The 26,692-nt window shown below is 42.3% G+C and overlaps 2 protein-coding genes across 2 annotated transcripts; one reads left to right on the top strand and one right to left on the bottom strand.

Annotated features, from left to right (window-relative positions):
- Positions 1-7,564: 7,564 nt before the first annotated feature.
- TRIM21 (tripartite motif containing 21) lies at positions 7,565-15,256 on the top strand. Its single transcript, XM_045484234.1, has 7 exons — positions 7,565-7,688; positions 8,765-9,219; positions 9,702-9,797; positions 10,887-11,117; positions 12,915-12,937; positions 13,813-13,913; positions 14,196-15,256. Exons 2-7 carry the CDS (start codon positions 8,812-8,814, stop codon positions 14,744-14,746), a joined length of 1,410 nt encoding a protein of 469 aa, XP_045340190.1. The 5' UTR covers positions 7,565-7,688; positions 8,765-8,811; the 3' UTR covers positions 14,747-15,256.
- Positions 15,257-25,753: 10,497 nt separating this feature from the next.
- On the bottom strand, positions 25,754-26,692 carry LOC123602416 (olfactory receptor 52B4-like). Its single transcript, XM_045486906.1, has one exon. It carries the CDS (start codon positions 26,690-26,692, stop codon positions 25,754-25,756), a length of 939 nt encoding a protein of 312 aa, XP_045342862.1.

Here is a 26,692-nt window from a genome sequence, read left to right as displayed (position 1 = left end):
AGGAGCTGGGAACCCAAGGTTTCCCCAAGCCCATGATGTTGTCATGCTTTTGCTGAGATGAGCTCTATCACTGCTCTGCTCAGAAATAAGCTTAGCATAAACCTGCTTGGGCTGCACACCTATAACTGGACAGTCACAAACCATCTGCAGGGTCTCCAGTTCCCCCAGAAACAACTCAGGCTCCTTCCACCTCCAGCTGCTTTCTAGCCATTTGAAGCTGCTATTATGATCTGTGAACGAATGAATGGGAGCTGTATGGGGAGATTTCCTAGCCTCCATCTACCCTTCCTCCTCAGACCACATGTAAACAGATTCTCAGAGGCTATAGCTTGAATATAGGACTTAAATCCTAAAATCTATCAGTGAAATTGCAGTAAAATCTGAGTAAAGGAATAAAATTGGAGTTTCTCAAAAGGTTTTCACTTCCTTACAGATTTGGGATCCACATAGTTAAAAAAAAAAATCATGATTATTAAGTAAATCTTATCCTATCAGTCTTTTATTCTTAATCTCTTTAAATATTTTTAAACAGTAGATCACACCTTCACATTTAATTATATGTATATAGCCTCATTTCTAAAGTTGGCAACCAAAATCCTTGATTAGGTTTAACTGATGAAGCCTGATTATTCACAAAGAGATGCCAAGGTCTGGAATGGAGTGGAAATATGTCTAGTATTGAATGATATTAAATTTAAAGTGATAAAATCATGCCAGTGTACAGGCCTGTTTGTAAATCATTGGCACCTGTGAATGTGTTATAATCCAGCTTTCTGTGATGTTCCCTCCGGAATTAACATACAAATCTGCTGAGGGGCTCTAAGATGTCTGCAAAAGTGATCTCTCCAACTTCCTGAAACGTCTTTAATAGCATGAATAATGTATGTTCTATTAAAATCCAGTGTCTCCTCACATTAGCATATCAGAGTTTGGGACAGGTTGGCATCGTACCTGTATTTTATCCTGAGTAGGCGGGACAGAGTAGAAGTGTATGCAGTAAATCCAGACTGTCTGGGTTTGATTTCTGGCTTTACTACCAATTAGCTACATGACTCTGAGCAAATTTCTTAACCTCTCTGTCCAAATGTTCTGACCCATAAAACCTAATGTGAGTACTTCCCTTGAGTTTTGGGGAAGGTTAAACGAGTTCATCAGGATAAGGGAAGAGAAGCAAAAATAATACAAAAACAAGGAGGACAAAAACATAAGAGACTCTTAAACAGAGGGTTACTGGAGGGGTTATGGGGGGGTAATGGGCTAAATGGGTTAGAGGCATTAAGGAATCTACTCCTGAAATCATTGCTGCACTTAATGCTAACTAAGATGTAAATTTTAAAAATAAAAATAAATATGAAAGAAATCTTACACATAACCAAAATTACCACCATGCTAGGCATTAAATATTTTTCAAATTCCATTAGAAAAATGAGTTCATCAGGAAATCATAGCATTGAAAAGATTAACTATGATCCTCTGTTACATAACTGACTGCCTTCTTGACTTGAATTAATGTAGAATGAGATAGTGACCCCTCTGTACTGGCTCAAACTAGTCAGAATGTGCTGTCTCAAGGGAGGTTTTCTGACACAGCTGGACTCCAGATTGAGGCAGAGTACATTCCCTATGTGTGTCTTTGCCCCCTAATCATAAGCCCCACAATAGGATGAAGGACTCCTGTCAGATTCAGCCTGTCCTCGGAGAAGCCACTGCAGGAGAGACCCTGGAGATTTATCTCTACTTGATTTTGCCCAGGTCTGGCCAGTTAGTTGAAGACTGAGAAGGAATAGTGTTTCCTGTCACCATGAGGTAACCATGTTTCTCAGCTCAGATCAGCAAGGAATGGTCAAGCTCAAAAGAAGGTGTTGTTTGAGGTAATCAGAACTCCTTACAGATGACCACCCAAGCCCATGATGTTATAAGAAAAAGGATTGACAAAGGCCTTGAAGTAACACTTACCTCTCAGGTTTTGTAAGGACCAAAAGGATGGTTGCCTGTCCTAAGCAGCAGCTGCTCTGTTAGGCCCAGAGGCAGAAATGCTGATGCAGGCTGAAAATACAAGGCTCCATGCTCCACCTCCGCCCCACCCCCCCAGCTTTGACCCTCCAGTCCCAGCACTCACCATAGCTCCAGAGTGTGTGTCTCTTCTCATCCGTTTCTCTGTTTGTGAAAAACATTTTTTGCTGTGTCAATAAAGACCAACATTTTATAAACCTCCTGGTAGAAGTAAGGGAATAACAGGTCTTCCGGGATCCGAATGCAAATCCAAGAGATTTTCATAGTTGAACTTCCTGAACCCCCTGAGTGCTGGGCCAGGGTGCTCTGGGACTTGGAAGGAAGCACCAAACAGTAGTACATCCTGATGATTTTTCACAGGGGCACACCAGAGGAATATTCAGTTGCCCCATACTGAGCACCTTCCCTTCCCAAAGAGCCAGCCCCATGAATAGACAGGTGAGGACCAAGAGAGTAGAGATGAGGACACACACACTGTCCTGCTGGAACACCAGAGGCCATGAAGAATTTCCATTTCTAGAGAGAATAAGCCCAAGCTCTTTCCAAATTCTGCCGAAGAGAAACCAGGCAATGTAGCCAGAAATGTGCATGAGTGCTTTATACATATGTGTCAGAGAGGAGGAAAGAAGTTCTCTTTTCGCCTGTACCTAGGGAATGAAGGTGGTTGAAAATGAAGCTATAATGAGGAAGCAATCTCTCTCTCTCTCCTGGTAATAACCTTAGAGGTCACACATCAAGCATGATGTAGTAGAAAAGCTGGGATCTATTTCTGGATCTGTCTCTTATCAGCTGTGTGATAATGAGCAAATTAACTCCTTGAGCCTTTTAGGCTTCACTTGTAAACTGGGAATAATGGTTATTTCATGGGATTGTTAGAATTATGCTAGACTATGAAGGCACTCAGAAAAGGTCTTGGCACATCATATAATTTCCATACATACTCTCTTTCCTTTCCAATAGGAAATTGAGAACAGGCTTCAGTGATGTCTTAATGCCCCTACATTGCCCATCCAAAGGTCACTTTTCCCCCACCACTCATAAAGGGTTTTTTTTGGGGGGGAGGTGGGGGAGGAGGTTAAATAAACTTCTTATTTGGGGATACATTTGGATTTACAGAAGAGTTACAATACAGTTTCTATATTTCCCTCCCCCAGTTTCCTTAGTGTTAACAAATTACATAAACATGGTATATTTGTCAAAACTAAGAAATTAGTAGTAGTGTATCATTACTAACTAAAGTCCAGATTTTATTTAGATCTTGACAGTTTTTCCATTAGTATCTACTTCTTTGGTCCTGGATCCAGCATAGGGAACCACATTGTAATTAATCATCATGTCTCCTTAATCCAGCCTGGTCTGTGATAACTTCTCAGCTTCTCCTTGGTTTCCATGACCTTGAGAGTCTTGAAAAATATTGGTCAGTAATTTTGTTAAAAGCTCTGACGTTCTAACTCACTAACTTCAGCCATCCTTTCCTCCTTTCTCACCCCCCTGGAGAGGAGGACAATGTAGAGGTGCCAGGCTATCCTGCAGGGTGTGCTGACTCCTCTTTACTCCCCTCCAGGTCTCCATATGTCCTGCAGATTCAAGAATGGGACATTTCAGGGTTCTGTCTGCTTGAGGTCATTAGCAGTTCCTGAGGTTTTCCTGGAGGTTCTCCCAATTAGGAAACCAAACTCTGTCCTCCATGGGCTGCACCCCAATGTAAGACTTTCCCATTTCTATCACATCCCTTTTTTCATTCATTGAAATTTTAGACATTTTTCAGGTTCTTCTCATGCTCCAAGCTCTAAAAGGTAAAGAGATCATTTTTAATGGATTCTTAACTGTGTTGAAATAGTGACATCTCTGATGAAATCATTTCTTTAGCTTTCCTGGCATTGCATTCTGAGAGGCATTCTTTGCCTTAAAATAATAAATATGGCTAATGCCAGGTTGTCTCTCAAATCTGGCTTTGGAGGGAAAATGATAAATGGAGGTAAATTGGTGAAACCTGAGACCAATTCCATTTGCTCATGAGAGATTGATCCCTGTTGTGTTGATTCCAAAATCTACATTATCCAACAGTCTTTGAAATGGTTCACAATATTGGAGTTCCTTTTATTCACTGTGCTTTACCTAGAGATTAATCAGGTACCAATCCTATTCTTTAGTAGACCATGCCTTTGAAAGAGTAAAGCATGTGCAAAACCTAAAACGGACTTGACAGACAAGAGAAAAATAAAGAAGTCTTTATATAAATAAGATGGTGTTTGAGTTGGCCTTAAGATCTGGAAATAAAAGGCTTACCAGGATTATATTAGTTAAGAATATTGTATATGGAATCAAACAGGGTTTAAACTCCTTATTACTACACTAAATACCCCGTCCCAAGTACCTAGACTCTAAATGCATCAATTTTAATTAGTCATGGGTAAACAAGAAGACCCATTCTATGGATATTGATCGGTCTCTGCCCCAGGCACCTATTGCTATTCAGTGAGCTCCTGTACAAGTGTCCATATTAATAGTCGTAAACAAAGAAGCCTTAGGAGAAACCTATGCTCAGGCAGAGCCTCTATCCCTACTGCTATGGATACATACATTAAAGGACAACTCTGAGCCTGATTTTTCACTATTTCTAGGAGAGTCTAGACAGTCTTCTAGTGGCACGTTAATTGTATTAAACTAATTTGTATTGCCCTTACAATATAGGTGGTAATATTCCATAGACAGATTCATTTTCTTTCCTACACTGCTTCTGCCAACACCACCATTTTTAGATTTACACCATCAGGATATCCCAAGAGCATCACTGGCAACCAAGGAACTGATTTTGTAATCAAAGAATTCTGTTAATGGGCTTGCCCTATGGAATGCATCGGTCTTACAATATACACCATCAGGCAGAAAAAGTTGACCCAATAAAACTATGAGATGCCCTGCTGAAGGCTCAGGTATGACACCAATTTGGAAACCCCACCCTATGAGATAGGAAGGTTGTCCTATAAATTCTGGCACATGATCAAAATCAACTAATATATGGTTGCATTTTTTCATATGCACTATATACACACACTTTAAAGAATCCATGGGGGGAGGTGTAAGTGACCCCTATCACCATCAAACAAGTAACTCATTTATAGAACATTTTCTTTTCATCTTCCAACATAGGACTCAGCCCTGTTTTAGAGGGTGTAGTAAAAAAAAGGGGGGGGGGTTGGAGGGGGGAGAAGACCTACCAGAGTAAGCAAACTTGGTTCTAATAAACTGGAATTTGCAACTATCCCCTGGCTCTATGGGGCTTCTTCAGCCACTGATTAAAGAGGCACAGGATGGATTTTCTATACTGGCTGGAGTGACTCATTTCTAATACCAAGGAGAATTTAAGTTGTTGGTACATAATGGGGCAAGGAGGACCTTGCCTAAAACCCAAAATATACATTGGAAAGATTCCTACTTATGATTGCCTGATAACAATAACCAGTGCATTAAAGACAGGAACATTAAGGATACTGATCCTTCAGGAATGATTTGGATTACCCACCAGGGAAAGAACACTGAAGTACTAAACGTACTGGCAGTGAGTAAGGGGAATTTGGAATGAGTGGCAATTTTGATCTTCTAGACAATACCAAGTTGGGGACTGTTGCAGCATGTATATGTTATATTGATCTGTTGTATATTGATGTATATTATTGAACATGTACAAAGCAACCCTGTGGTGTGTATATTAATATCTTTATTTAATAAATAAATTGTAGCTTAGAGGGATGGCACATGGCTGGTAAATAGGAGGGTTAGCACTGAATCCATGTCGGCACTATCATGAGATCTATGCTCTTTTCTACCCCACCCCACAGCAGCTTGCTCGGTGCCTATAGGAATGAGTGAGGGCAGTGATGTGAAGTACTCATTTTCTGAGTGTCTGCTAATTCACATATAGGTTTCTTTTTCTTCTCCTCCTCCTTCTTCTTCTCCTTCTTCTTTTACTGTTTCCACTTTTCTTTTCTTTCTGGAACTATGTCCCTGGAATCAAATCATTACAGTGGTACAATGTGAATATTAGATGTCACTTGATAACCTTCCACTAAGCAAATTCTCATAAAAACAGAACTGGAATTTACAAAGAGGCATGAAGTGTTTTTAGGTTTCCTAATCTATACCAAACATTAAGCAAAGTTCAACTGATGTTTTTAACCTTAAGTTATACAGGGACCAAAAAAAAAAAAATCTGAGTTGGAAGAAATTGAGAATCCTAGCCTCCTCACCCTTCCTTTTTTCTCCTTCCTCCTCCACAGCTTGTGACCACATCCCTACCAGCTGCTCCTACAGCCTCTGCTTGAGCTGACAGGGCAGCCTGTCTTCTCTGGGCTGTCACTAAAATGAGGTTCTTCCCTGCACATTTTAATTCTCATACATCTACTTTGTCACTTCACTCCATTCAGCCTCAGTGTCCTCTCCTGTAACATGAGTTTAATAACTCCTGAATCACTAAATTGTTATGTGGCTTAAATAATATAACCTGAACATAGCAACAGTATTCACAGTGGTCAAAAGCTAGAAGTCACCCAAGTGTCCACTGACAGATGAATGGGGAAACAAAATGCACATACAGACATTGGAATATTCAGCCTGTAAAAGGAAAGAAAGCCTGTCGTGTTATTCACAACATGAATAAACCCTGAGGACATTGTGTTAAGTAAAATAAGCCAGTCACAAAAGGACAAATACTGTATGGCTCTACTTCTATTGGGGCACCTAAAGAAGTCAAATTCATAGAGATGGAAAATTGAATGGTGGCTTTCAGGAGCTCAGAGGAGGCGATAATGGGCAGTTATTGTTTAATAGGTAACAGAGTTTCCAATATGATGAGATGAAAAAAGTTCTATGGACGATGCTGATCTGATGGTCACACAATGAGGTGAATGTATTTAATACCACCACTGAACTATATACTTAAATGATTACAATGGTAAATTTCGTTATGTAATTTTACTACAATTTTACTACAATTTAAGTAATTGCAATTTTTTTGCAATTTAAGAAATAACTTTTTACTACAATTTTTACTAAATTTACTACAATTTAGGAAATAACCTGTGAAAATCCCTAGTTCAGTTGACAAGTACACAGTTGGTGCTCAATAAATGTCAATTCCTTTCTTACCACTCACTGGTGTGATACCTGCCTTTGGGTCATGCAGTATAAATCCCTCACCCCTTGATGTTAAAAGAATATCAACGCCCTCCTGAAAAGGACTGGTTTCTGGAAGTAGGAAGCACAGGATGGCACTTTAGGAAGAGCTCCAGGCACTCTTGTCGCCATCCAGACCTCCTTAGGAGCAGCTCCCACACGTAGGCACAACATAGGGCTGTGGATGTGATGGTGACCAGCGTCAAAGAAGGCAGCACGAATCCTCCATCTAGTAAGTGCTGAGGACCATTAGATACTGAAGACCTGGGAGGGAGCGCTCAGCAAGGCTGAAATGCTGAAGAGCTTTCGCTTAGTGTCTGCCCGGGGCGTCTGAGCCTCCTCCACCCACTGCCCCTTAGCTCCGCCCTGCACATCACCCTCTCCTCCCAAGCTCCTCCCACTCCCTGCCCCTCGGCCCGCCTCCCTTTCAGACTTGCCTCTGAAGGAAAATCGAAAGTGAAATAAGGAACTTGCCGCCAGCTGCGGAGTCCCCTGAAAAGGTGAGTGACTTGCCCAAACCCAAGCGCCCCAGCCCTGGCTGGGGGACATCTCCCCCTTGCCCCGGATCTGAGGGTCCCCTTCCATCCAGGTCTCATCCCTAGAGCCTGGGGTCCCTGTTCTCCCTTCTCCGCAGAGGGACTGGTCTCGATCAGCCCAAGCCCAGCGGTTCCTCCCGGGCTGACAGCCTGCCTGGGAGGGGGCCTGGCTGTGTACGTGACTTCCAAGTTACAGGAAAGGGGGAAGGGGCGAGGGCCGCCTTACTGCTGCTGCCGCCTGGGCAGGGAGAACGGGGCAGCAACCTAGCCTGGAGCGTGGTCTAGGGCAGCCCAGTGTGGGTAGGTCCGCAGTCCTGGAGACCCTCCTCTCCACAGTTCCCCTCTGGGAGGGAGAGGGGCAGGGTGGTAGATAGGTCTGGGTCTGTGCCCCAGAGGCAATGAGGACAGTTACCAGGTTCCGGAAGCTGAGAGGAGAGCCCGGGAAGCGCTCTACCACGTGGGTGGGTGCGTGTGAACACGTACATACACATACAAGCACATACATGTATACGTACTACACGTATATGTACACACTTGTAAACATATTCTTATGTATGCAGTCCTGTAACCTGTGCATAACGCCTGCCATTATCGCGCAGACTAACGAAGACGTACGCAAAGCACGCAGCACCTCCTGTAGCGCATGGAGAGTGCGTGGTAAAAGGCCGCACCTGTTACCACGAGCTGCTTGGCAGTACAAGCAGCTTCTTCTTCCGACGTGGAAGAAGACGCACAGGAAAAGGCCAGGGGCCGAGGGTTTACGTAGCGGTGGACCTGATGAAGATGGAGTTGCACACAGCTCTATCTCTGAAGTTTCCAAAAACAATCTTGCTCTCTTTTGGAGACTGCGTTTCCCCGCTGTCTGGCTGGATCAGTGGATGAGACTAGGGAGGAGAAGCTCTTGTTGCTCAAGTTAACGTTCTCATCTTATTTTCACACCCTCCACCTCACGCTTCCTCAGGGTTTCCTTAGGATTGCTTTTTTTTTTTCCTCACACAACCCTTCTCATCTTCTCTTTTCCTTTTCTCCCCTCCTACTAGGCTTCCGCACGCTCTCCACAGGGCTGCCTCATAGGAACGTTACCGCAATGGCCTCAGCAGCGCCCCTGGCGATGATGTGGGAGGAGGTCACTTGCCCTATCTGCCTGGATCCTGTCGTGGAGCCTGTGAGCATTGAATGTGGCCACAGCTTCTGCCACGACTGCATCTCTCAGGTCGGAAAAGATGGGGGCGGCGTCTGCCCTGTGTGTCAGCACATCTTCTTGCTCCGGAACGTCAGGCCCAACTGGCCTCTGGCCAACGTGGTGGACAACCTTAAACAAATTGGCCAGAGTGCCAAGGAGGGCATGCAGCGGGAGCGGTGCGAGGTGCACGGAGAGAAACTGCACCTGTTCTGCGAGGAAGATGGGAAGATCCTTTGCTGGGTGTGTTCCCAGTCCCAGAACCACCGTAACCACCACATGGTCCCTATTGAGGAGGCTGCTCAGGAGTACAAGGTGAGGCCTCAGCCCAGAGGCGAAAGCATGTAGAAGGAGAGGCAACCCTGGTGGGTGCTTTGTTCCCCAGAGCCGGGGAGGTAGAGTCACCTGTGGAGTTGAGGGGTGGGGGAAAGGAAGGGTGCCTCCCACCTTCCGTGTCTAACTTAAGCCAAGAACTGCAAACTTGGTACAACTTTCTCATTTCCCAGGAGCGGGGAATACACTGAGGAAATGCTACAAGAATCACATTTCCTTGTCTCCTGATTAATTAGGAATGAGCATGCCCCCTACCAACAGTGTAGCTCTATGTTGTAAGAAACATTAGGCTTTTTCCAAAGTCTTCCCATCCACAGAATTTCCACCCCAGTCAGACTGTAGTCTCCCCTCTTTCTCAGCACTCAGTCTTTTCAAAGAACCAGCATGGTTTTCTCCTTCCTTATGCCACCCCACCCCACCCCACTTCTTGGTCTGATTGGGCACTAACCTATCGTTCTCTACAGGAGAAGCTCCAGGTGGCATTAGGGAACCTGAGAAAAGGACAACGGTTGGCGGAGGAGTTGGAAGTGGATATTGCAATGAAGAGAGCAGCCTGGAAGGCAAGAATCATGTCCTAAAAGGAATCTCAGATCAGAAGCCAGGGCAGAGTCCAGCGTCCCAGACTCAAGCTGTAACCATAGCTATGCCCATCTGAGGAGTGATAGTCAGTATATCTCACTCTTCAAGAACCAGCTATCCTCTAGGCCTCCTGACAGAGAGGAATAAAAAGGAGAGAGCTCCCAATCAGATAGAAAAATCAAGAGTCTTAGGAAAAAGTGCTGAGAGGAACAAGCCATACCCTAAAGCTCCTGCTCCCTGAACCCAGTCTTAGGAAATGACAGAATCACTGCCTCAGCGTCTGAGACAGAGGTCTCCCAGGAGAGATGCCTGATGGCCAGGCCTGTCAGTAAATGACAAGGGCTGTGAGGAACAGGCTTAAGGGAATGACCAAGACCAAATGTAGAAAAACCAATCTGACCAGGTGGTTGCTTAACCATATCCAGATCACTGGTCCAAAGTAGAATGGAGACCTAAAGCTTGTTCTATACCCATAACTTGGAGGTAGGGTAGTCAGGGATTAGAAGCGCGGAGGGAACTCATGGCCTGTAGAGCCCAGAAAATGAAGATTTGGGATCAGAGAAGGATGAGTCAGGCTGTGGTGGCAAAAGGAGTCATCCTGTGTCGTCAGGTGACCTTCCGGTCACCAGCAGGAGAGGACAAGCAGACGTTATCCCAAAGACTCCCTTTCCTCAGGACTTCAGAGCAGTGTTGTGAGCCTGTCTTTGTGAGGTTGTTGGGGGTAGGGATGGATGTGACTCTCTCAGGAACTCCCTGAGAAATGAAGACACGGGGGCACATTTGGGTACTGAGTGGGTTTTGAAAGTCTGCTACCATACATATGCGACTGTAGGACAGCTACAGTGTGCCCCCCCCCCAATAATCCCATTCCCCTCTGAGCCCAGAAGCCTCACTCACTTATCTCCCCAGAAAAATTCTGTGTGTGTGTGTGTGTGTGTGTGTGTGTGTTTGCTCTCAGACCCAGAGTCTGAGTGGTGAATCTACAGGGAATAGAAACCGATATGAGTACCTTCATTCCTGAAGCTTAGGAGATTTTGATAAAAACCTCTCTGTTTCCATTTACACCAAAGAGTCAGGTTGAGACACACAAACTGCGGATTCACACAGAGTTTGTGCAGCAGCAGAACTTCCTGGCTGCAGAGGAACAGAGACAGCTACAGAAGCTGGAGACGGAGGAGAAGGAGCAGCTGAGAATCCTGGGCGAGAGGGAGGCCACGCTGGCCCAGAAGAGCCAGGCCCTGCAGGAGCTGGTCGTGGAGCTGGAGAAGAGGAGCAGGGGCTCAGCCCTGGAGCTGCTGCAGGTGAGCCATCCCCCTCCCTGAGGTTCGAGGAACAACTGAAAAAAGGCTAAAACCCGGTCCCTGGAATATTCCCAAACTGGAATTCAGACCCATGCTTGGTTTGCGCTCAAGTCATGGGAAAGGTGCAGAGTTAGGAGGAAATATTCCATACAGCAATTCAAAGAACCAGCCATCCCAGGTAAGTGCCTGCTCTGACACCTTCCAGGTTCATGACCTTGAGAAAGTTCCATAACTTTTCTGAGTATCAGGTTTCTCCTATGTTAAATGTATACTATAAGGTTACATATCTCAAGGGATTTTTGTGAGGATTAAATGAGAGAAACCACAAAAGCTTTTACGTGAGCATTTGACCATGAGCAGGTTTTCATAAATGTAACTAAAGACAGTGCCCTGGAAATTAAGAGACAGTGGCTCATCCCCAGCCCTGCCACCAATTCGCTCCATAATTCTAGGTTAAGTCCTTTCCTTTTCCTAGACCTAATGTCTCCATCTGTGGAACAAGGGGAGGGAGTGGACTGAATAACAAGGATCCCCCAGTGTTAGTCATAAATGTACCCTCTTCCCACTTTCTGCTGCTTCTGTGAACTACCCAAACCTGTTGGCATATGTTTGTTCTTTACATCTCACTCTTTCACCTGAAGAAATTTAGCTTAACGAGAAATTTGTCCTAAGTGATAGGAGCCAAGAAATCCTGTGTTGATAGGTTACTGATTTTTTTCTAATTTTGTAACCACTGCCGATTCTTAATGGCACATAGTATCTGCCTCTGTGTAGTCAGGCTGTCACAGCAATACAGTGAGTTGGATGCCGTTATCCCCATTTCATAGATGAGAAAACAGAGGGGCAGAGATGTTGAGAAACTTAGACACTACAGCTAAATAACTTGACCAAGTTCACCCAAATAGTAAGTGGCAGAGCTGAAATTAAAATGAGCACATAACTAGTTTTTAAACACTCGTTGATGTGTGTGCTACTTAAAATCCTCTCGCATCCCTTAATGTGTTTGCCTCGTTTGGGGAAACTATTGACTAGCGGGTCTCTAAAGTCCCCTCTGCTCTAACCTTATACAGTTTTTCTCTTCCCAAACTTGCCAGTGTCTCTGTCAGATGTGGTCATGAAGCCAATTTTTTTGTTTAGTTTGGTTTGTGCAAAAAGGCTTCCTGGATTGGCTTGACTTGGTAGGCCCTCTTCTCATTGTCTAAATCTTGCTTCTGCCCAACACTGAGCCACACTTTCTAATGCACTTTTGCCTGGGCCTAGGAGTGTGCCAATTCCTGGGTAAGGGTTCCCAAGCCCTGCAACAGCATATTCTCAAGTGATTTGATTTCACATACATATGAGAAGGCAGCATTAACTCCAACGTAGGACAGAGCCTTTCCTTCCCCCAAATGCAAGCCTGCAAATGAGATAGAGCAGTTTCTGTGCATCCTGACTTGGCCATTCTTTCCCTGTGACTGCCTCTGGGACTCAGCCAGGCTGGGCTACTTTTTCCTTTCCACTCTTCTTCCAGGAATCGGGGCTTTCTAATTTGTCCTCTGAATCAGAGTCCTTAAACTGGTCATCCTTCTCTTAGCTATAGGTCACACCCATGGTGGTTACCCTGGTTACCCCACAAGCATCCACACCCCTTCTGCTTCAAGCTGGTCAGAAATGTCTTTCAGGCATTGGCCCCAGAGGAATGGGGTAAAGCAGTGTCCTGTGGGTCTTGGGGGCTGGGGGGCATCACCCAACCCACAGAATTGAGGTCTAATGGTAAACCAGTGATTCCAGAATTTACACACTCTCTTTTCTCCTCAGGAGGTGAAAAGTGTCCTGGGAAGGTAAGGAGTTTTCTTTGTAAGAGGAAGGGGCAGGGGGGTGCCTGGGTGGCTCAGTGGGTTAAGTGTCCAGCTTTGGCTCAGGTCATGATCTTGTGGTTTGTGGGTTCGAGCCCCACATTGGGCTCTGTGCTGACAGCTCAGAGCCTGGAACCCGCTTTGAATTCTGTATCTCCCTCTCTCTCTGCCCCTCCCCCACTCACACTCTGTCTCTCACCCTTTCAAAAATAAACATTAAAAAAAAGGAGGGGGTGGTAGGAAGCACATATACCTGTGGAAGAGGTTTTTGAGTTAGAAAAACATGCACTCATTTTTCCCCCCATTCTCGCCCCTATTCTCAAATACCCAAACCTCCGTAAAATATTTTCTGTTGTGAAGCTAATTAACAGACATCTTGGTGAGCTGCCGAAAGTAATTAGACTATATCATCCTTACAAAGTGAAGCCCCAACCAACAGGGAAATGTCTATTAAGTTCTGAGTCTACAGCCAGTTATGAATCTCCTAGAAAGAGCCAGAGAGTAAGACCCATGATATGGGGAGACGCCTTGAGGTTCCTTACAGAAGTGATTCCATCTGTATTAGATGCCTTGTGATAAAATGAAACAGTGTAAAACAGTGAGTGCCTGCTGACCACAGGCTTGGAGAGGAGATACAAACTATCCATAGCTGCAGGGGCCTGTGTAACCAGTAAGGCCTAGAAAGGAACTAAATCCTACCTCCTTTTGCCTCCCACCCCCACCCCCAGGGATCCCAGCAAAGGAGGTTTTTGTAAATTTGCATTGAGTTAAATTTTCATCCACAAGGGAGGTTATAGTGTCAGGGTTCAGGAGGGTGAGGTGGGAGTTGGGGACAGGGTCTGTAACTCTGTTTGCCTCAGGAGTGAGTGTTGGAACCTGAAGAATCTGGACATCACCCCTCCAGACCTGAGGAGTGTGTGCCTCGTGCCAGGGCTGAAAAGGATGCTGAGGACTTACGGAGGTGAGGCGACCACCAAGAGACTGGGACTGGGGAATAGAAGTGGGTGATGAGGAAGCAGAGTCCCAGAGTCAGGGAGAGAGAGCAGGTCAGGGTAGGTGAGGCAGGGACAGGTAGAGAAGGTGGTTCCCTCAAAGGTCAGGCCTGGCTGGGGGTCATTTCCTTCCACAGTGAGGCTCACAGATACCTCCTTATCCACAGCCCCTCATCCTCATCCCCAACCAGAGACACCAGGTTCCTGATTCCCCACACTCTCCCAGCCTGACTCTGGTCCCCTCTCTGCAGTACACATCACTCTGGATCCATACACAGCCAATCCGTGGCTCATCCTGTCAGAGGATCGGAGACAAGTGAGGCTTGGAGGCAGCCGGCAGGAACTGCCTGAAAATGAGGGCAGATTTGACACTTATCCCATGGTCCTGGGTGCCCAGTTCTTTGACTCTGGAAAGGTTTACTGGGAGGTAGATGTGACAGGAAAGGAGGCCTGGGACCTGGGTGTTTGTAGAGACTCTGTGCGGAGGAAAGGGCATTTTTTGCTCAGCCCCCAAAATGGCTTCTGGACAATTTGGCTGTGGAACAAACAAAAATATGAGGCTGGCACCAGCCCCCAGACTCCCCTCCACCTTCGGGTGCCTCCGTGCCAAGTTGGGATCTTCCTTGACTATGAGGCCAGCACTGTCTCCTTCTACAACATCACTGACCACGGCTCCCTCATCTACACTTTCTCCGAATGTGCCTTCGCTGGACCTCTGCGGCCCTTCTTCAGTACTGGTTTTAATGATGAAGGAAGTAACTCAGCCCCTCTTGTCCTCCGTCCATTGGGGGTGGGTTGGTAGGGATCCTCTGACCACTGGTAGCTCCCCCTCTGTGGGTGCCCTTCTCAGCCACTGACCCTGCCTCATCTCCGCATGAACTCTGAACCACTTTGTCTCTGCAGACCTGTCAGGACACCAGCAAGCAGACTTTGGCAGGGACTTCACTGAAAATTTATGTCAGATGACCTTCACCATCAGCGTCCCTCCCTAGATTGCTTTATAATTCCCTCTATGAAACAAACTAATTGGCCCAAATCTTCTGGATCAACCAAAACATGTTTCTGCCTTCTTTATGTGACTCAAGTCTCATTTTCTCCTCTCCATCACTAGGCCTTTAGTCAGATCTCGGTTATTTACCTTTGCAGAGTTTGCAAAGCAGCTTCCTTTGTACGTGGGGCCTCAATCTAACCCATTCGATCCTTGTTCTCATATACATCTACGATTATTGTTCCAATGTACACACATATAAGTGGCTCCACACCACCTATAGAAAAACAGCCATACTTTGAAAATAAAGGCTGAATGATCCAGGCCTTTGACTTCCACATTACGTATCCAGCCTGCTGTATTCCCCATCCCTGCCATGCTCTCCCAACCACATCTTGTTGTTATTGGAGTTGGTTAAGGGGTGCATCAATCTAAATCGAAGGGGTAATGGTTTTTTGATAGGTCAGCTTGGCTAGGCTATAAGCCATCAGGTTTTCAATCACTAATCTAGATATTGCTGTGAAGGTATTTTGTAGGTGTTATTAAAAGTCCATAATCATTTGACTTTAACAGAGATTGTCCTGGATAAATTGGGTGGGTCTAATCCAATCAAGTGAAAGACCTTAAAAGCAGAACTGAAGCTTCACTGAAGATAATCCATCTATGAGTAGCAGCTTCAGCTCATGCCAGACTTCCAGCCTGCTGCTCCTAATGGCCTGCCCTGCAGATTTAGGTCCGGCCTTGCCAGCCCCCACAATTGTATAAATGCAATAAGTCTCTGCATGTCTCCTACTAGTTCTGCTTCTTTGGTTGAACCCGATTGATGTGAAGTCCAGGACTCAGGTAATGGCATCACCTGGTGACAGCAAACACTTTCTTGAATTTAAGCTCTTAAGGTTGGAATGAAGCTCTACACCCAAGCAATAGCAGGCTGTGAGAGAACCACTATTCTTCAAGCAACCTGATTCTTTGTCTAAAATAGAATCTCAGGGGGAGGCGGGGAAGATGACAGAGTAGGAAGACCCTAAGCTCACTTCATCCCATGGATACAACTAGATAACACCCACATCAGCATAAATAACCCAGAAAATGACCCAAAGCCTGGCAGAACAAACTCCACAACTAAAGGCAGAGAAGAGGCCACACTGAAGAGGGTAGAAAGGGTGGAGATCAGTCGGGAGATAAACAGATGGAAAGCTGGGCCCTCCACAGGAAGAAGGGAGCCAGTGGCACAGAGAAGGGCAAGAAGCAGCCTCTACCACACTAGGAAACCTGCACAGGGAAAACAAATTCCCATAACCTTTGGCTTTGAAAACCAGAGGAGTTGAATTTCATTAAGTTCTTACAACCAGTGGGACTTAAAGCCTGGCATTTTACAAATCAGCTGACTTAGCTTTGGGAGAGACAATAGGAAGCTGAGTGCCCGCCTTAAAGAGACAGTGGGACATGGGGCGCCTGGGTGGCGCAGTCGGTTAAGCGTCCGACTTCAGCCAGGTCGTGATCTCACGGTCCGTGAGTTCGAGCCCCGCGTCAGGCTCTGGGCTGATGGCTCAGAGCCTGGAGACTGTTTCTGATTCTGTGTCTCCCTCTCTCTCTGCCCCTCCCCCGTTCATGCTCTGTCTCTCTCTGTCCCAAAAATAAATAAACGTTGAAAAAAAAAAAAAAAGAGACAGTGGGACAAACAGCCCTCAAAAATACAGCATAGAAGCAGCAGTTTGAAAAACATCTGGGGCATATGGAAGGGAGACTTACTCCTCTCAGAGCCTGTACCTGAAGAGCAGGGTATGCTGAGGGACTCATCCAGGAGACACCATTCACTGGCACATCTCTCTCCCACAATGCCCAGAATAAACATGGCAATCTACAAGAAACAACATGATGCCAACACTCATTACCTAACTTGCTTATACCAAGTCCCACCCACCCACATAGCAGTGGGTCTGTCCTTTCCAGTCATGCTTGCCTCAGTCCCAGCGCTGCTGTCCCTTCCCCCAGAAGACCAGTGCAAACCGTACCAATACTACAGCCCGCAATTATGCACATTGTGCAGCCTTGGTCCTGGAGGCAGATGCAGCAGGCCCCCTCCTGAGGAAAAGAAGCACACACCTTATTAAAATTGCTTGTTTCACCCACCTGCTTTGCAGATCAGCTCCTACTGACCTGGTACCAGCAGCTGCAGTGGTAGCAAGTCTCATTTCACAAGCAGACCATGGTGCACCCTGTTAAACCATGGGCCCTACCCTGACCAGCCTGGTTTCAGAGGTGGCAGCAGGTCCCCTCTTGCTGGCATGCAAACCTTGTAGGCACAGCACAGTCCACCTCCTCCAACATGCTCTTTGCCAGAGGCCATTCAAACTGGGACCACAAGCCTGACAACGTGACTCCAAAGTGACTCCTTTCCTGGGTTGAGGGGAAGACAACCACATAATGTCAGTCAGAAGAGTGCCCCAGCAGTGGGCTGGGGGAAGACCTCTGGTCTGACAGCAGACCGTGCCCAATAACAAAAATTTCTCAGGAACAACACAGGAAAGGCACCTTGGTGCTACTGCATCTCTGGCAAATGTATGATGTAACTCCAGATGAAGGAGGCTCCCAGCTGGTCTAGTAACACCACAGAGACAAAACACTGCCCACGATAGGCAGAGAAAACCACTGGAGACAACTGGACTAAAGGAAAAAGCATCTAAGACACAACAGCAGGGCATATGCACACACATAGGAGATACTTCTGAAGTGCCAGATTCTGGTGAACAGGGGACACTGCATTACAGGGTACTACAAGACCTCTCCTTCACATGGCTGTTACTTTCCAGAGAAGGAGACATAGCTGACTGTCCTAACACACAGAAACAGAGTAAGACAAAATGAAGAGACAGAAGAATATGTCCCAAATGGAAGAACAGGACAAAACCACAGCAAGAGACCTAAACAAAACAGATATATATGCCTGATAGGGGATTTAAAGATACTGGACTTGAGAAAAGAGTGGGGAACATCAAAGATACCCTTAATAGTGAGATAAAGAACCAATCAGAAAAGAACACAATAAAAATTTTAAATGCACTAGATGGAATAAATAGCAGGCTAAGAAAGCAGAAGAATGAATTAGTGACCCGGAGGACAGAGTAATGGAAAGTAATCAAGCTGAACAGATGATAGGGAAAAAATTAAAATGCAAAATGAGAATAGACTTAGGGAACTCAGTGAGTCCATCAAGCGTAATAACATTTGCATTATAAGGATCCCAGAAGAGGAAGAAGAAAAGAGAGAAGAGAGCAGAAAATTTATTTGAAGAAATAATAGCTAAAAATGTCCCTAATCTGGAAAAGGAAACAAATCCATATTCAGGACAGAGGTCCCCCAATAAAATCAACCCAAGGAGGTCCACATGAGGACACATAGTAATTAAAATGGCAAAAAGTAGTGATAAGGAGACAATTTTAAAAGCAGCAAGATAAAAGAAGACAGTTAAATACAAGAGAAAACCCATAAGGCTATATGTATATTTTTCACCAGAAACTTTGTGGGCCAGAAAGGAGTGGAATGATAAATTCAGAGTGCTGAAAGGAAAAAATGTGCAGCCAAGAATATTCTATCCAGCAAGGCTATCATTCAGAATAGAAGGAGAAAGAGTTTCCCAGACAAACAAACGCTAAACCACTAAACTAGCCCTCCAAGAAATGTTAAAGGGGACTCTTTAAAAGGAAAGGAAAGACCATAAATAAGAGTAAGAAAAGTAGGAAGCACAAAAGCAGTAAAAATGAGTATATCTGTAAAAAACAGCAACAGACTCACAAAATAAAAAAATGTATGACACCATTACCTAAAACATGGGGGAGAGGAGTAAAGAATGAGTCCAATCTTAAGCAACCATCAACTTAATATAGACTGCTATATGCAGATGTTACATACACAAACCAAAAATCAGTAATAAACATGCAAAAAATAATAATAAAGGAATCCAAGTATATCACTAAAGAAAGCCAGCAAACAATGAGAGAAGAGAGCAAGAGAAGAAAGGATCAGAGAAGAGTTACAAAAACAACCACAAGACAAGTTTTAAAAAGTGGCAATAAATACATATGTATTAATAATTATTTTGAATATAAATGAACTAAATGCTCCAATAAAAAGACATAGGGTGACAGAGTGAATTAAAAAAACAAGACCCATCTATATGCTACCTACAGGAGACCCATTCCAGACCTAAAGACACATGCAAATTGAAAGTGAGGGGATGGAGAAACATTTATCATGCAAACAGATATGAAAAAGAAAAGTAAGGTAGCAATATTTGGACAAAATAAACATATTTTGGGACATATCACAAAACAAAATCAACAAGAAACAATGGCTTTGAATGACTCACTAGACCAGATAGATTTAACAGATATATTCAGAACATTCCATCCTAAAACAGCAGAATACACATTCTTTTCAAGTGCAAATGGAACATTCTCCAGAATAGATCACATATTAGGCCATAAAACAAGTCTCAACAAATTCAGAATATCAAAGTCCTACCATCTATTTTGACCACAACATTATGAAACTGGAAATCAACCACAAGAAAAATAATCTGGAAAGGGCACAAATACATGGAGGTTAAATAACATGCTACTAAACTATGAATAGGTCAACCAAGAAATCAAAGAAGAAATAGAAAACTACAAGGAGAGAAATGAAAATAAAAACCCAACAGCTCAAAACCTTTGAGATACAGCAAAAGTTCTGAGGGAAACTTATGGCAATAAAGTCCCATCTCAAAAGCAAGAAAAATCTCAAATAAGCAACCTAATCTTACACCTAAAGGAGCTAGAAAAACAACAACAATAAAACCAGTAATAAAGGATATAGAAACAAACAAACACAATAGAACGGATCAAAGAAACCAGGAGCTTTGTTCTTTGAAAAATCAAAATTGATAAACCTCTAGCCAGACTCAAAAAAAAAAAAAGAGTACTCAAATAAAATCACAAGAAGGAGAAATAACAACCAACATCACAGAAACACAAAGGATTATAACAATATGAAAAATTATATGCCAACAAGACAACCTAGAAGAGATGGATAAATAACTAGAAACATATAACCTACCAAAACTAAAGCAGGAAGAAACACAAAATCTGAACATACTGATTACCAGCAAGGAACCTGAATCAGTAATCAAAAAAACCTCAACAAACAAAAGTTCAGGTCCAGATGGCTTCACAGGTAAATTCTACCAAACACTTAGAGTCAATATCTATTCTCAAACTTTAAAAAAAAAAAAAAGAAGAAGAAGAAGAGGAAGTAAAACTTCCAAATTCATTCAATGAGCCCAGCATTACCCTGATGCCAAAAACCAGATAAAAACCCCACAAGAAAAGAGAACTACAGGCCAATATCCCTGATGAGCATAAATGCAAAAATCCTCAACAAAATATTACCAAACTGAATCCAACAATACATTTTTAAAAAGCATTTAGCACAATCAAGTTAAATTTATTCTCTGGATGCAAGGGTGCTACAGTATCTACACATCAATCAATATGATACATCACATCAACAAGAGAAAGGATTAAAACCATATGATCATTTCAATAAATGCAGAAAAAGCATCTGACAAAGTACAACCTCCATTCATGATAGAAACATTCAACAAAATAATTTTAGAGGGAACATATCTCAACATAATAAAGGCCTTATAAAAAAAAAAAAAAAAAAAAAACACAGCTAACATCATCCTTCCTGGGGAAAAAGTGAGAGATTTTACCCTAAGGTTAGGAACAAGACAAAGATGTATGTCCACTCTCACCACTTTTATTCAACATAGTACTAGAAGTTCTAGCCACAACAATCAGACAACAAAAAGGCAACCCAATTGATAAGGAAGAAGTAAAACTTTCACTATTGCAGCTGACATGATACTATGTATAGAAAACCCTAAAGACTCCACCAAAAAAAACCTGCTAGAACTGATAATTCAATAAGGTTGCACCATACAAAATCAACATGGAAATCTGTTGCATTTCTGTACACCAACAATGAAGCAGCAGAAAGAGAAATTAAGAAAACAATTCCATTTACAATTGCACCAAAACAATAAAATACCTAGGAATAAAAATAACCAAAGAGGTGAAAGACCTGTACTCTGAAAACTATAAAAAATTGTTGAAAGAAATTCAAAACAACACCAAGAAATGGAAAGACACTCTATGCTCATGGGTTAGAACAAATATTGTTCAAATGTCTATAGTACCCAGAACAATCGACACATTTAATGCAATCCCAATCAAAATAGCATTTTTCACAGAACTAGAACAAACAATGCTAAAATTTGTATGGAACCACAAAGGACACAAATAGCCAAAGCAATCTTGAAAAATAAAATCAGAGGCATCACAATTCCAGACTTCAAGTTCTATTACAAAGTGGTAATAATTAAAACAGTATGATACTGACATAAAAATAGATGCATTGATCAATGGACTAGAATAGAAAACCTAGAAATAAAACCACAATTATATTATCAATTAATCTTTGACAAAGGAAGAATGAATATCCAATGAGAAAACGTATCTTCAACAAATGATGATTGGAAAACTGGACAGTAACATGCAAAAGAATGAAACTAGACTACTTCCTTTCACCATACACAAAAATTAGCTCAAAATGGTTTAATAGACCTAAATGTGTGGCCTGAAACCATAAATATCCTACAGGAGGACACAAGCAGTAACCTATTGACATAGGCCATAGAAACTTTTTTCTAGGTATGCCTCCTGAGGCAAGGAAAACAAAAGCAAAAATAAACTATTGGGGCTACATCAAAATAAAAAGCTCTGCTTAACAAAGGAAATAACCTAAAACTAAAAGACAACTTACTGAATGAGAAGAGATATTTTCAAATGACATATCCAATAAAGAATTAGTATCCAAAATATATTAAAAACTTACACAATTTAACACACACAAGAAAAAACCCAAATCATCTAGTTAAAAATGGGCAGAAGATATTAAGAGACATTTCTCCAAAGAAGACATAGATGGCCAACAGACATATGAAAAGATTCTCAACATCACTGATCATCAGGGAAATACAAATCAAAACCACAATGAGATATCATCTCACACCTGTCAGAATAGCTAAAAGCAAAAACTCAAGAAACAAGTATTGGTAAGTATGTGGAGAAAAAGGAACCCTCATGTACTGTTGGTGGGAAAGCAAGCTGGGCATCCACAGTGGAAAACAGTATGGAGATTCCTCAAAACATTAAAAATAGAGCTATCCTACTATCCAGTAATTGCTGTACTGGATATTTACCCAAAAAAAACATGAAAATACTAATCCAATGGGATATATGTACCCCTATATATTTATTGCAGCTTATTTACAATAGCCAAATTATGGAAGCAGCCCAAGTGTAATTGATAAATCAAGGGATAATAAGATGTGGTATGTATACATATAGGAATATGTATATTTTATTATATGTATATAATGGAATATTACTCAGCCATAATAAAGAACGAAAATTTGCCATTTGCAACAGCATGGATAGCACTAGAGAATATAATGATAAGTGGAATAAGCCAGTCAGAGAAAAACAAATACCATATGATTTCATTAAAATGTGGAATTTAAGAAACAAATAGAGACAAACAAAAGACAGACTCATCACTATAGAAAACAAACAGATGGTTACCAGAGGGGAGGTGCGTGGAGGAATGGATGAGACAGGTGAAGGGGATTAAAAGCACACTCACCTTGATGAGCACCGAGTAACATAAGGAACTGTTGAATCACTATATGGTACACCTGAAACTAACGGAACACTGTATGTTAGCTACACTGGAATTAAATTTTTTTTTTAATAAAATAGAATCTCACATTTCCTTCAGGAAATCTGCTAGTCTTTAGTAAATCTGCTATCCACTTCATGAAATGTAGATACTGTACAAAGATATCAGCGACCTTAAAATTTAGTGATGAGTTATTTGTAAGTATGAGTAATGGTCTGTCTTAACACTGGACAGAAGGTACTTTGAAGAAAAGATAAAGAGAACAAAATCCTCAGGCGAGATGGCAACATTGCAGAGCTAAATCAATATAAGTTGACAAAATTAATCATACTTTGGTTGATAAACTGAAGGAAGAAAAGGAGAGCTCAGTTCTCTGTGAATAGGGATATAACTGGGGAATGGTTGGATTCTGCATGTCAAGGTTATAGAGAAATTTTTTTAAGGGTAAATTATAAAATATACTTTTCTGCTTCTGTGTCTCTTTGGAGTTGACCAATGTAAATGATGATTTGTTCCCTTTAATTGATATACTTATGGGAGAAAGCTATCATAATGATATAAACTTAAATACTCTCATTTCTCAAAATCTGAATTCTTTGGCATATCAGGTTACTCCAATACTTGGAGATGTCTATTACACAGATGACATACTACCATCGCTTTGGTCCCCACTGAAAGAAATTAAGTGGTAAAGATAATAGTATCTTGATTTCTATCCCCATTGGTAATTACTAACAAGTGATCTGTATACCGCACAGATCACACAAAATTCTCTTGAGAAATGAAGATTCTACCAGCACCAATTCCAGTTATGATTAATATTTTCCTTTAAAATGCAAATAAGGCCTGTTAACTTTTGTGATCTCCTTTGATTCCATAACTTCTTTTTGAATTAGAAGAGGCAGAAATTATTGCACTACATTTTAAAAGATAAGCTAAGGTAGAAGTTAAAAACTTATCCACTGCTTACTCTATGTCATGCATATCAAGATCCTGTTTATATTTTTAGTTCTATCACAGTCCTATGATAAAGGTATAATCAGGGAATTTAGAGATTGTGGTGCCCACCCCTTTATGAAACTATGTATTTATATTTAATTTTTTTCCAGCTTTATTGTGGTATAAGTGACATAAAAACTGCATACACTTAAGATGTACACTTAAATATATATGCATATTTTGTAAAATGATTACCACAATGAAGCTAATTGACAGATTCCTTGCCTCACATAGTTACCTTTTGTATATGTATAGTGAGAACACTTAATATCAACTCTCAGTATATATTAACTATAGTCATCATACTGTACATTAGATCCTCAGAACTTATAACTGAAAGTTTGTAACCTTTAACCAATACCTATTTCCCCCACCCCTGTGCCCCTGGAAACCACCATTCTACTCTCTGCTTCTGGAAGTTTGAGGTTTTTAGATCCCACCTATAAGAGAGCACAGTCTTTGTTTTTCTGTATCTGGCTTATTTCACTTGGTATAGTGTCCTCCAGGTTCATCCCTGTTACCACAAATAGCAGGCTTTTCTTTTTATGGTTGAATAATATTCCATTGTATATATGTACCACATTTTTTTCATCCAGATTTATTAAGGTATAATTGACATATAACATTTTGTAAGTTTAAAGTATACAACATAATGATTTGACACATTTATATTGCAAAACGATTACCACACAATAAAGTTTGTTAACCCATCCACCACCTCATGTAGTTAAATTTTTCTGTGTGTGTGGTAGGAACTGTTAAGATATACTCTCTTAGAGACTTTCAAATATGCAATACAGTATTAACTGTAGTCATCATGTTGTACATTACACTCCTAGAACTGATTCATTGTATAACTGGAAGTTGTACACTTTGACAACCTTCACCCCTTTCTCCCATCCCCCACTACTCATCTCTAGCAACCATCAAACTGTTCTGTTTCTATGAGTTCAGTTTTAGATTCCACATACAAGTGAGCTCATATAGTATTTGTCTTTCTCTGTCTGACTTATTTTACTTAGCTTAATGTCCTCAGGATTCATCCATGTTGTCACAGATGGCAGGATTTCCTTTTTATGACTGAATAGTATTCCAGTGTGTGTGTGTGTGTGTGTGTGTGTGTGTGTGTGTGCGCGCGCGCCACATTTTTTTTTCATCTGTCAGTGGACACATAGGTTGTTTCCATGTCTTGTCTATTATAAATAATGCTGCCATGAACATGAGGGGGTACAGACATCTCTTCAAGATAGTGATTTCATTTCCTTCATATATATACCCAGAAGTGGAATTTCTGGACAATATGGCAGTTCTAGTTTTCAGTTTTTGAGGAACCTCCACACTATTTTCCTTAATACCTCTACCAATTTACATTCCTACCAACAGTGCACAAGGGTTCCCTTTTCTCCACATCCTCATCAACATATATTATCTCTTTTTGATAATAGCTATGCTAAAAGGTGTGAGGTGAAGTTTCATTGTGGCTTTGATTTGCATTTCCCTGATAATTAGTGATGTTGAGAACTTTTTCACGTACCTGTTGGCCATTTGTATGTCTTCTCTGGGAAAAAAAAAAAAAAGTTTATTCAGGTCCTTTTCCCATATTTAAGTCAGGTTATTTGTTCCTTTACTATTGAGTTTTGTTATTGAGTTATATGGATTTCTTATATATTTTGGCTATTTACCCTTTATCAGATAATGATTTGCAAATATTTTCTCCCATTCCATATGTTGCCTATTTGTTCTGTTGAGTGCTTTCTTTGCTGTGCAGAAGCTTTTTGGTTTGATGTAGTCCCGCTTGTTTATTTTGCTTTTATTGCCTGTACTTTTGATATCATATCCAAAAAACCTCATGCTCTTTTCTAAACACTACCTTATAAAGGCAACATGACAATCTATCTTTCAAAGTCATGATAAATCCATTTGTTCACAGTCAGTAGAACCCTTAGTTAATAAGTTTCTACAAAATAGGGAAACAAAATGTGAGACACCATAGTGGTGAACATACCACCAGATCAGTCACACAGACTCAACATGTTTCTACTGTGAAGACAGAGTACTGACCACACACTCTCGAATCTGCCTGGTCTTGACCCCATAAATGATAGGGTTCAGCATGGGAGGGGCTAATGTGCAGATATTGGCCAGCAGAATGTGAGTATGGAGGGGAACATGATGCCCAAACCGCTGGGTAATTACAGTAAAAATGCCAGGCAAATAGAACATGGAAATGACCCCAAGGTGGGAGCCACATGTGCCTAGAGCCTTTTGCCGAGCTCCTCGGGAAGGGAGGTGGAAGACTGCATTGAGGATGAGGGTATACGAAACCAAGATGAGCAAGGCATCTGGCATTACAGTAGAGAGAAGAACAGACAAGCCATACCAGACATTGACACGAATATCAGCACAAGCAAACTTGGCAACAGCCATGTGCTCACAGTAGGTATGTGGTAACACATTGCTATGGCAGAAAGGCAGTCTCTTCACCAGGAACACATCTGGGAGTATCACAGAGAAGCTTCTCAGGACCACAGCCAGACCAACCTTTATGATTACTGCATGACTGAGCAGTGTAGTATATCGCAGTGGGTCACAGATGGCCACATAGCGGTCAAATGCCATGGCCAACAGAATCCCTGATTCAGCAATGAAGGTGGCATGGATGAAGAAGATTTGAGTGACGCAGCCATCAAGGGAGATCTCCCCAGCATGAAACCAGAATATGGCCAGGGCTTTGGGCACAGTGGTAGTGGACAGGATGAGGTCAGCCACAGCTAGCATGCAGAGAAAGAAGTACATGGGTTCATGGAGGCTGCGTTCAGTAATGATGATGAAGACAAGGAGGCTATTCCCAAGGACAGCAACCAGGTAGGAAATAAAGAAGGGAAGAGAAATCCATATGTGCTGGTCTTCCAGGCCAGGGATGCCCCGCAGAATGAAAAGTGAGTGGCTGGCACCAGTGTGGTTAGGGGTTGCCAT

This window comes from Leopardus geoffroyi, chromosome D1 (genome assembly GCF_018350155.1).
Source record: "Leopardus geoffroyi isolate Oge1 chromosome D1, O.geoffroyi_Oge1_pat1.0, whole genome shotgun sequence".
Lineage (NCBI taxonomy): Eukaryota > Metazoa > Chordata > Mammalia > Carnivora > Felidae > Leopardus > Leopardus geoffroyi.
This window is presented reverse-complemented; position numbering and strand designations above follow the sequence as displayed.

Excerpts from the sequence above, each read along its gene's own strand:
- TRIM21 (XM_045484234.1), top strand. The coding sequence starts at position 8,812 with ATGGCCTCAGCAGCGCCCCTGGCGATGATGTGGGAGGAGGTCACTTGC. Across the intron at positions 9,220-9,701 it reads AGGCTGCTCAGGAGTACAAG|GAGAAGCTCCAGGTGGCATT; the intron begins GTGAGGCCTCAG and ends CGTTCTCTACAG. Across the intron at positions 11,118-12,914 it reads CAGCCCTGGAGCTGCTGCAG|GAGGTGAAAAGTGTCCTGGG; the intron begins GTGAGCCATCCC and ends TTTTCTCCTCAG.
- LOC123602416 (XM_045486906.1), bottom strand. The coding sequence starts at position 26,692 with ATGGCAACCCCTAACCACACTGGTGCCAGCCACTCACTTTTCATTCTG.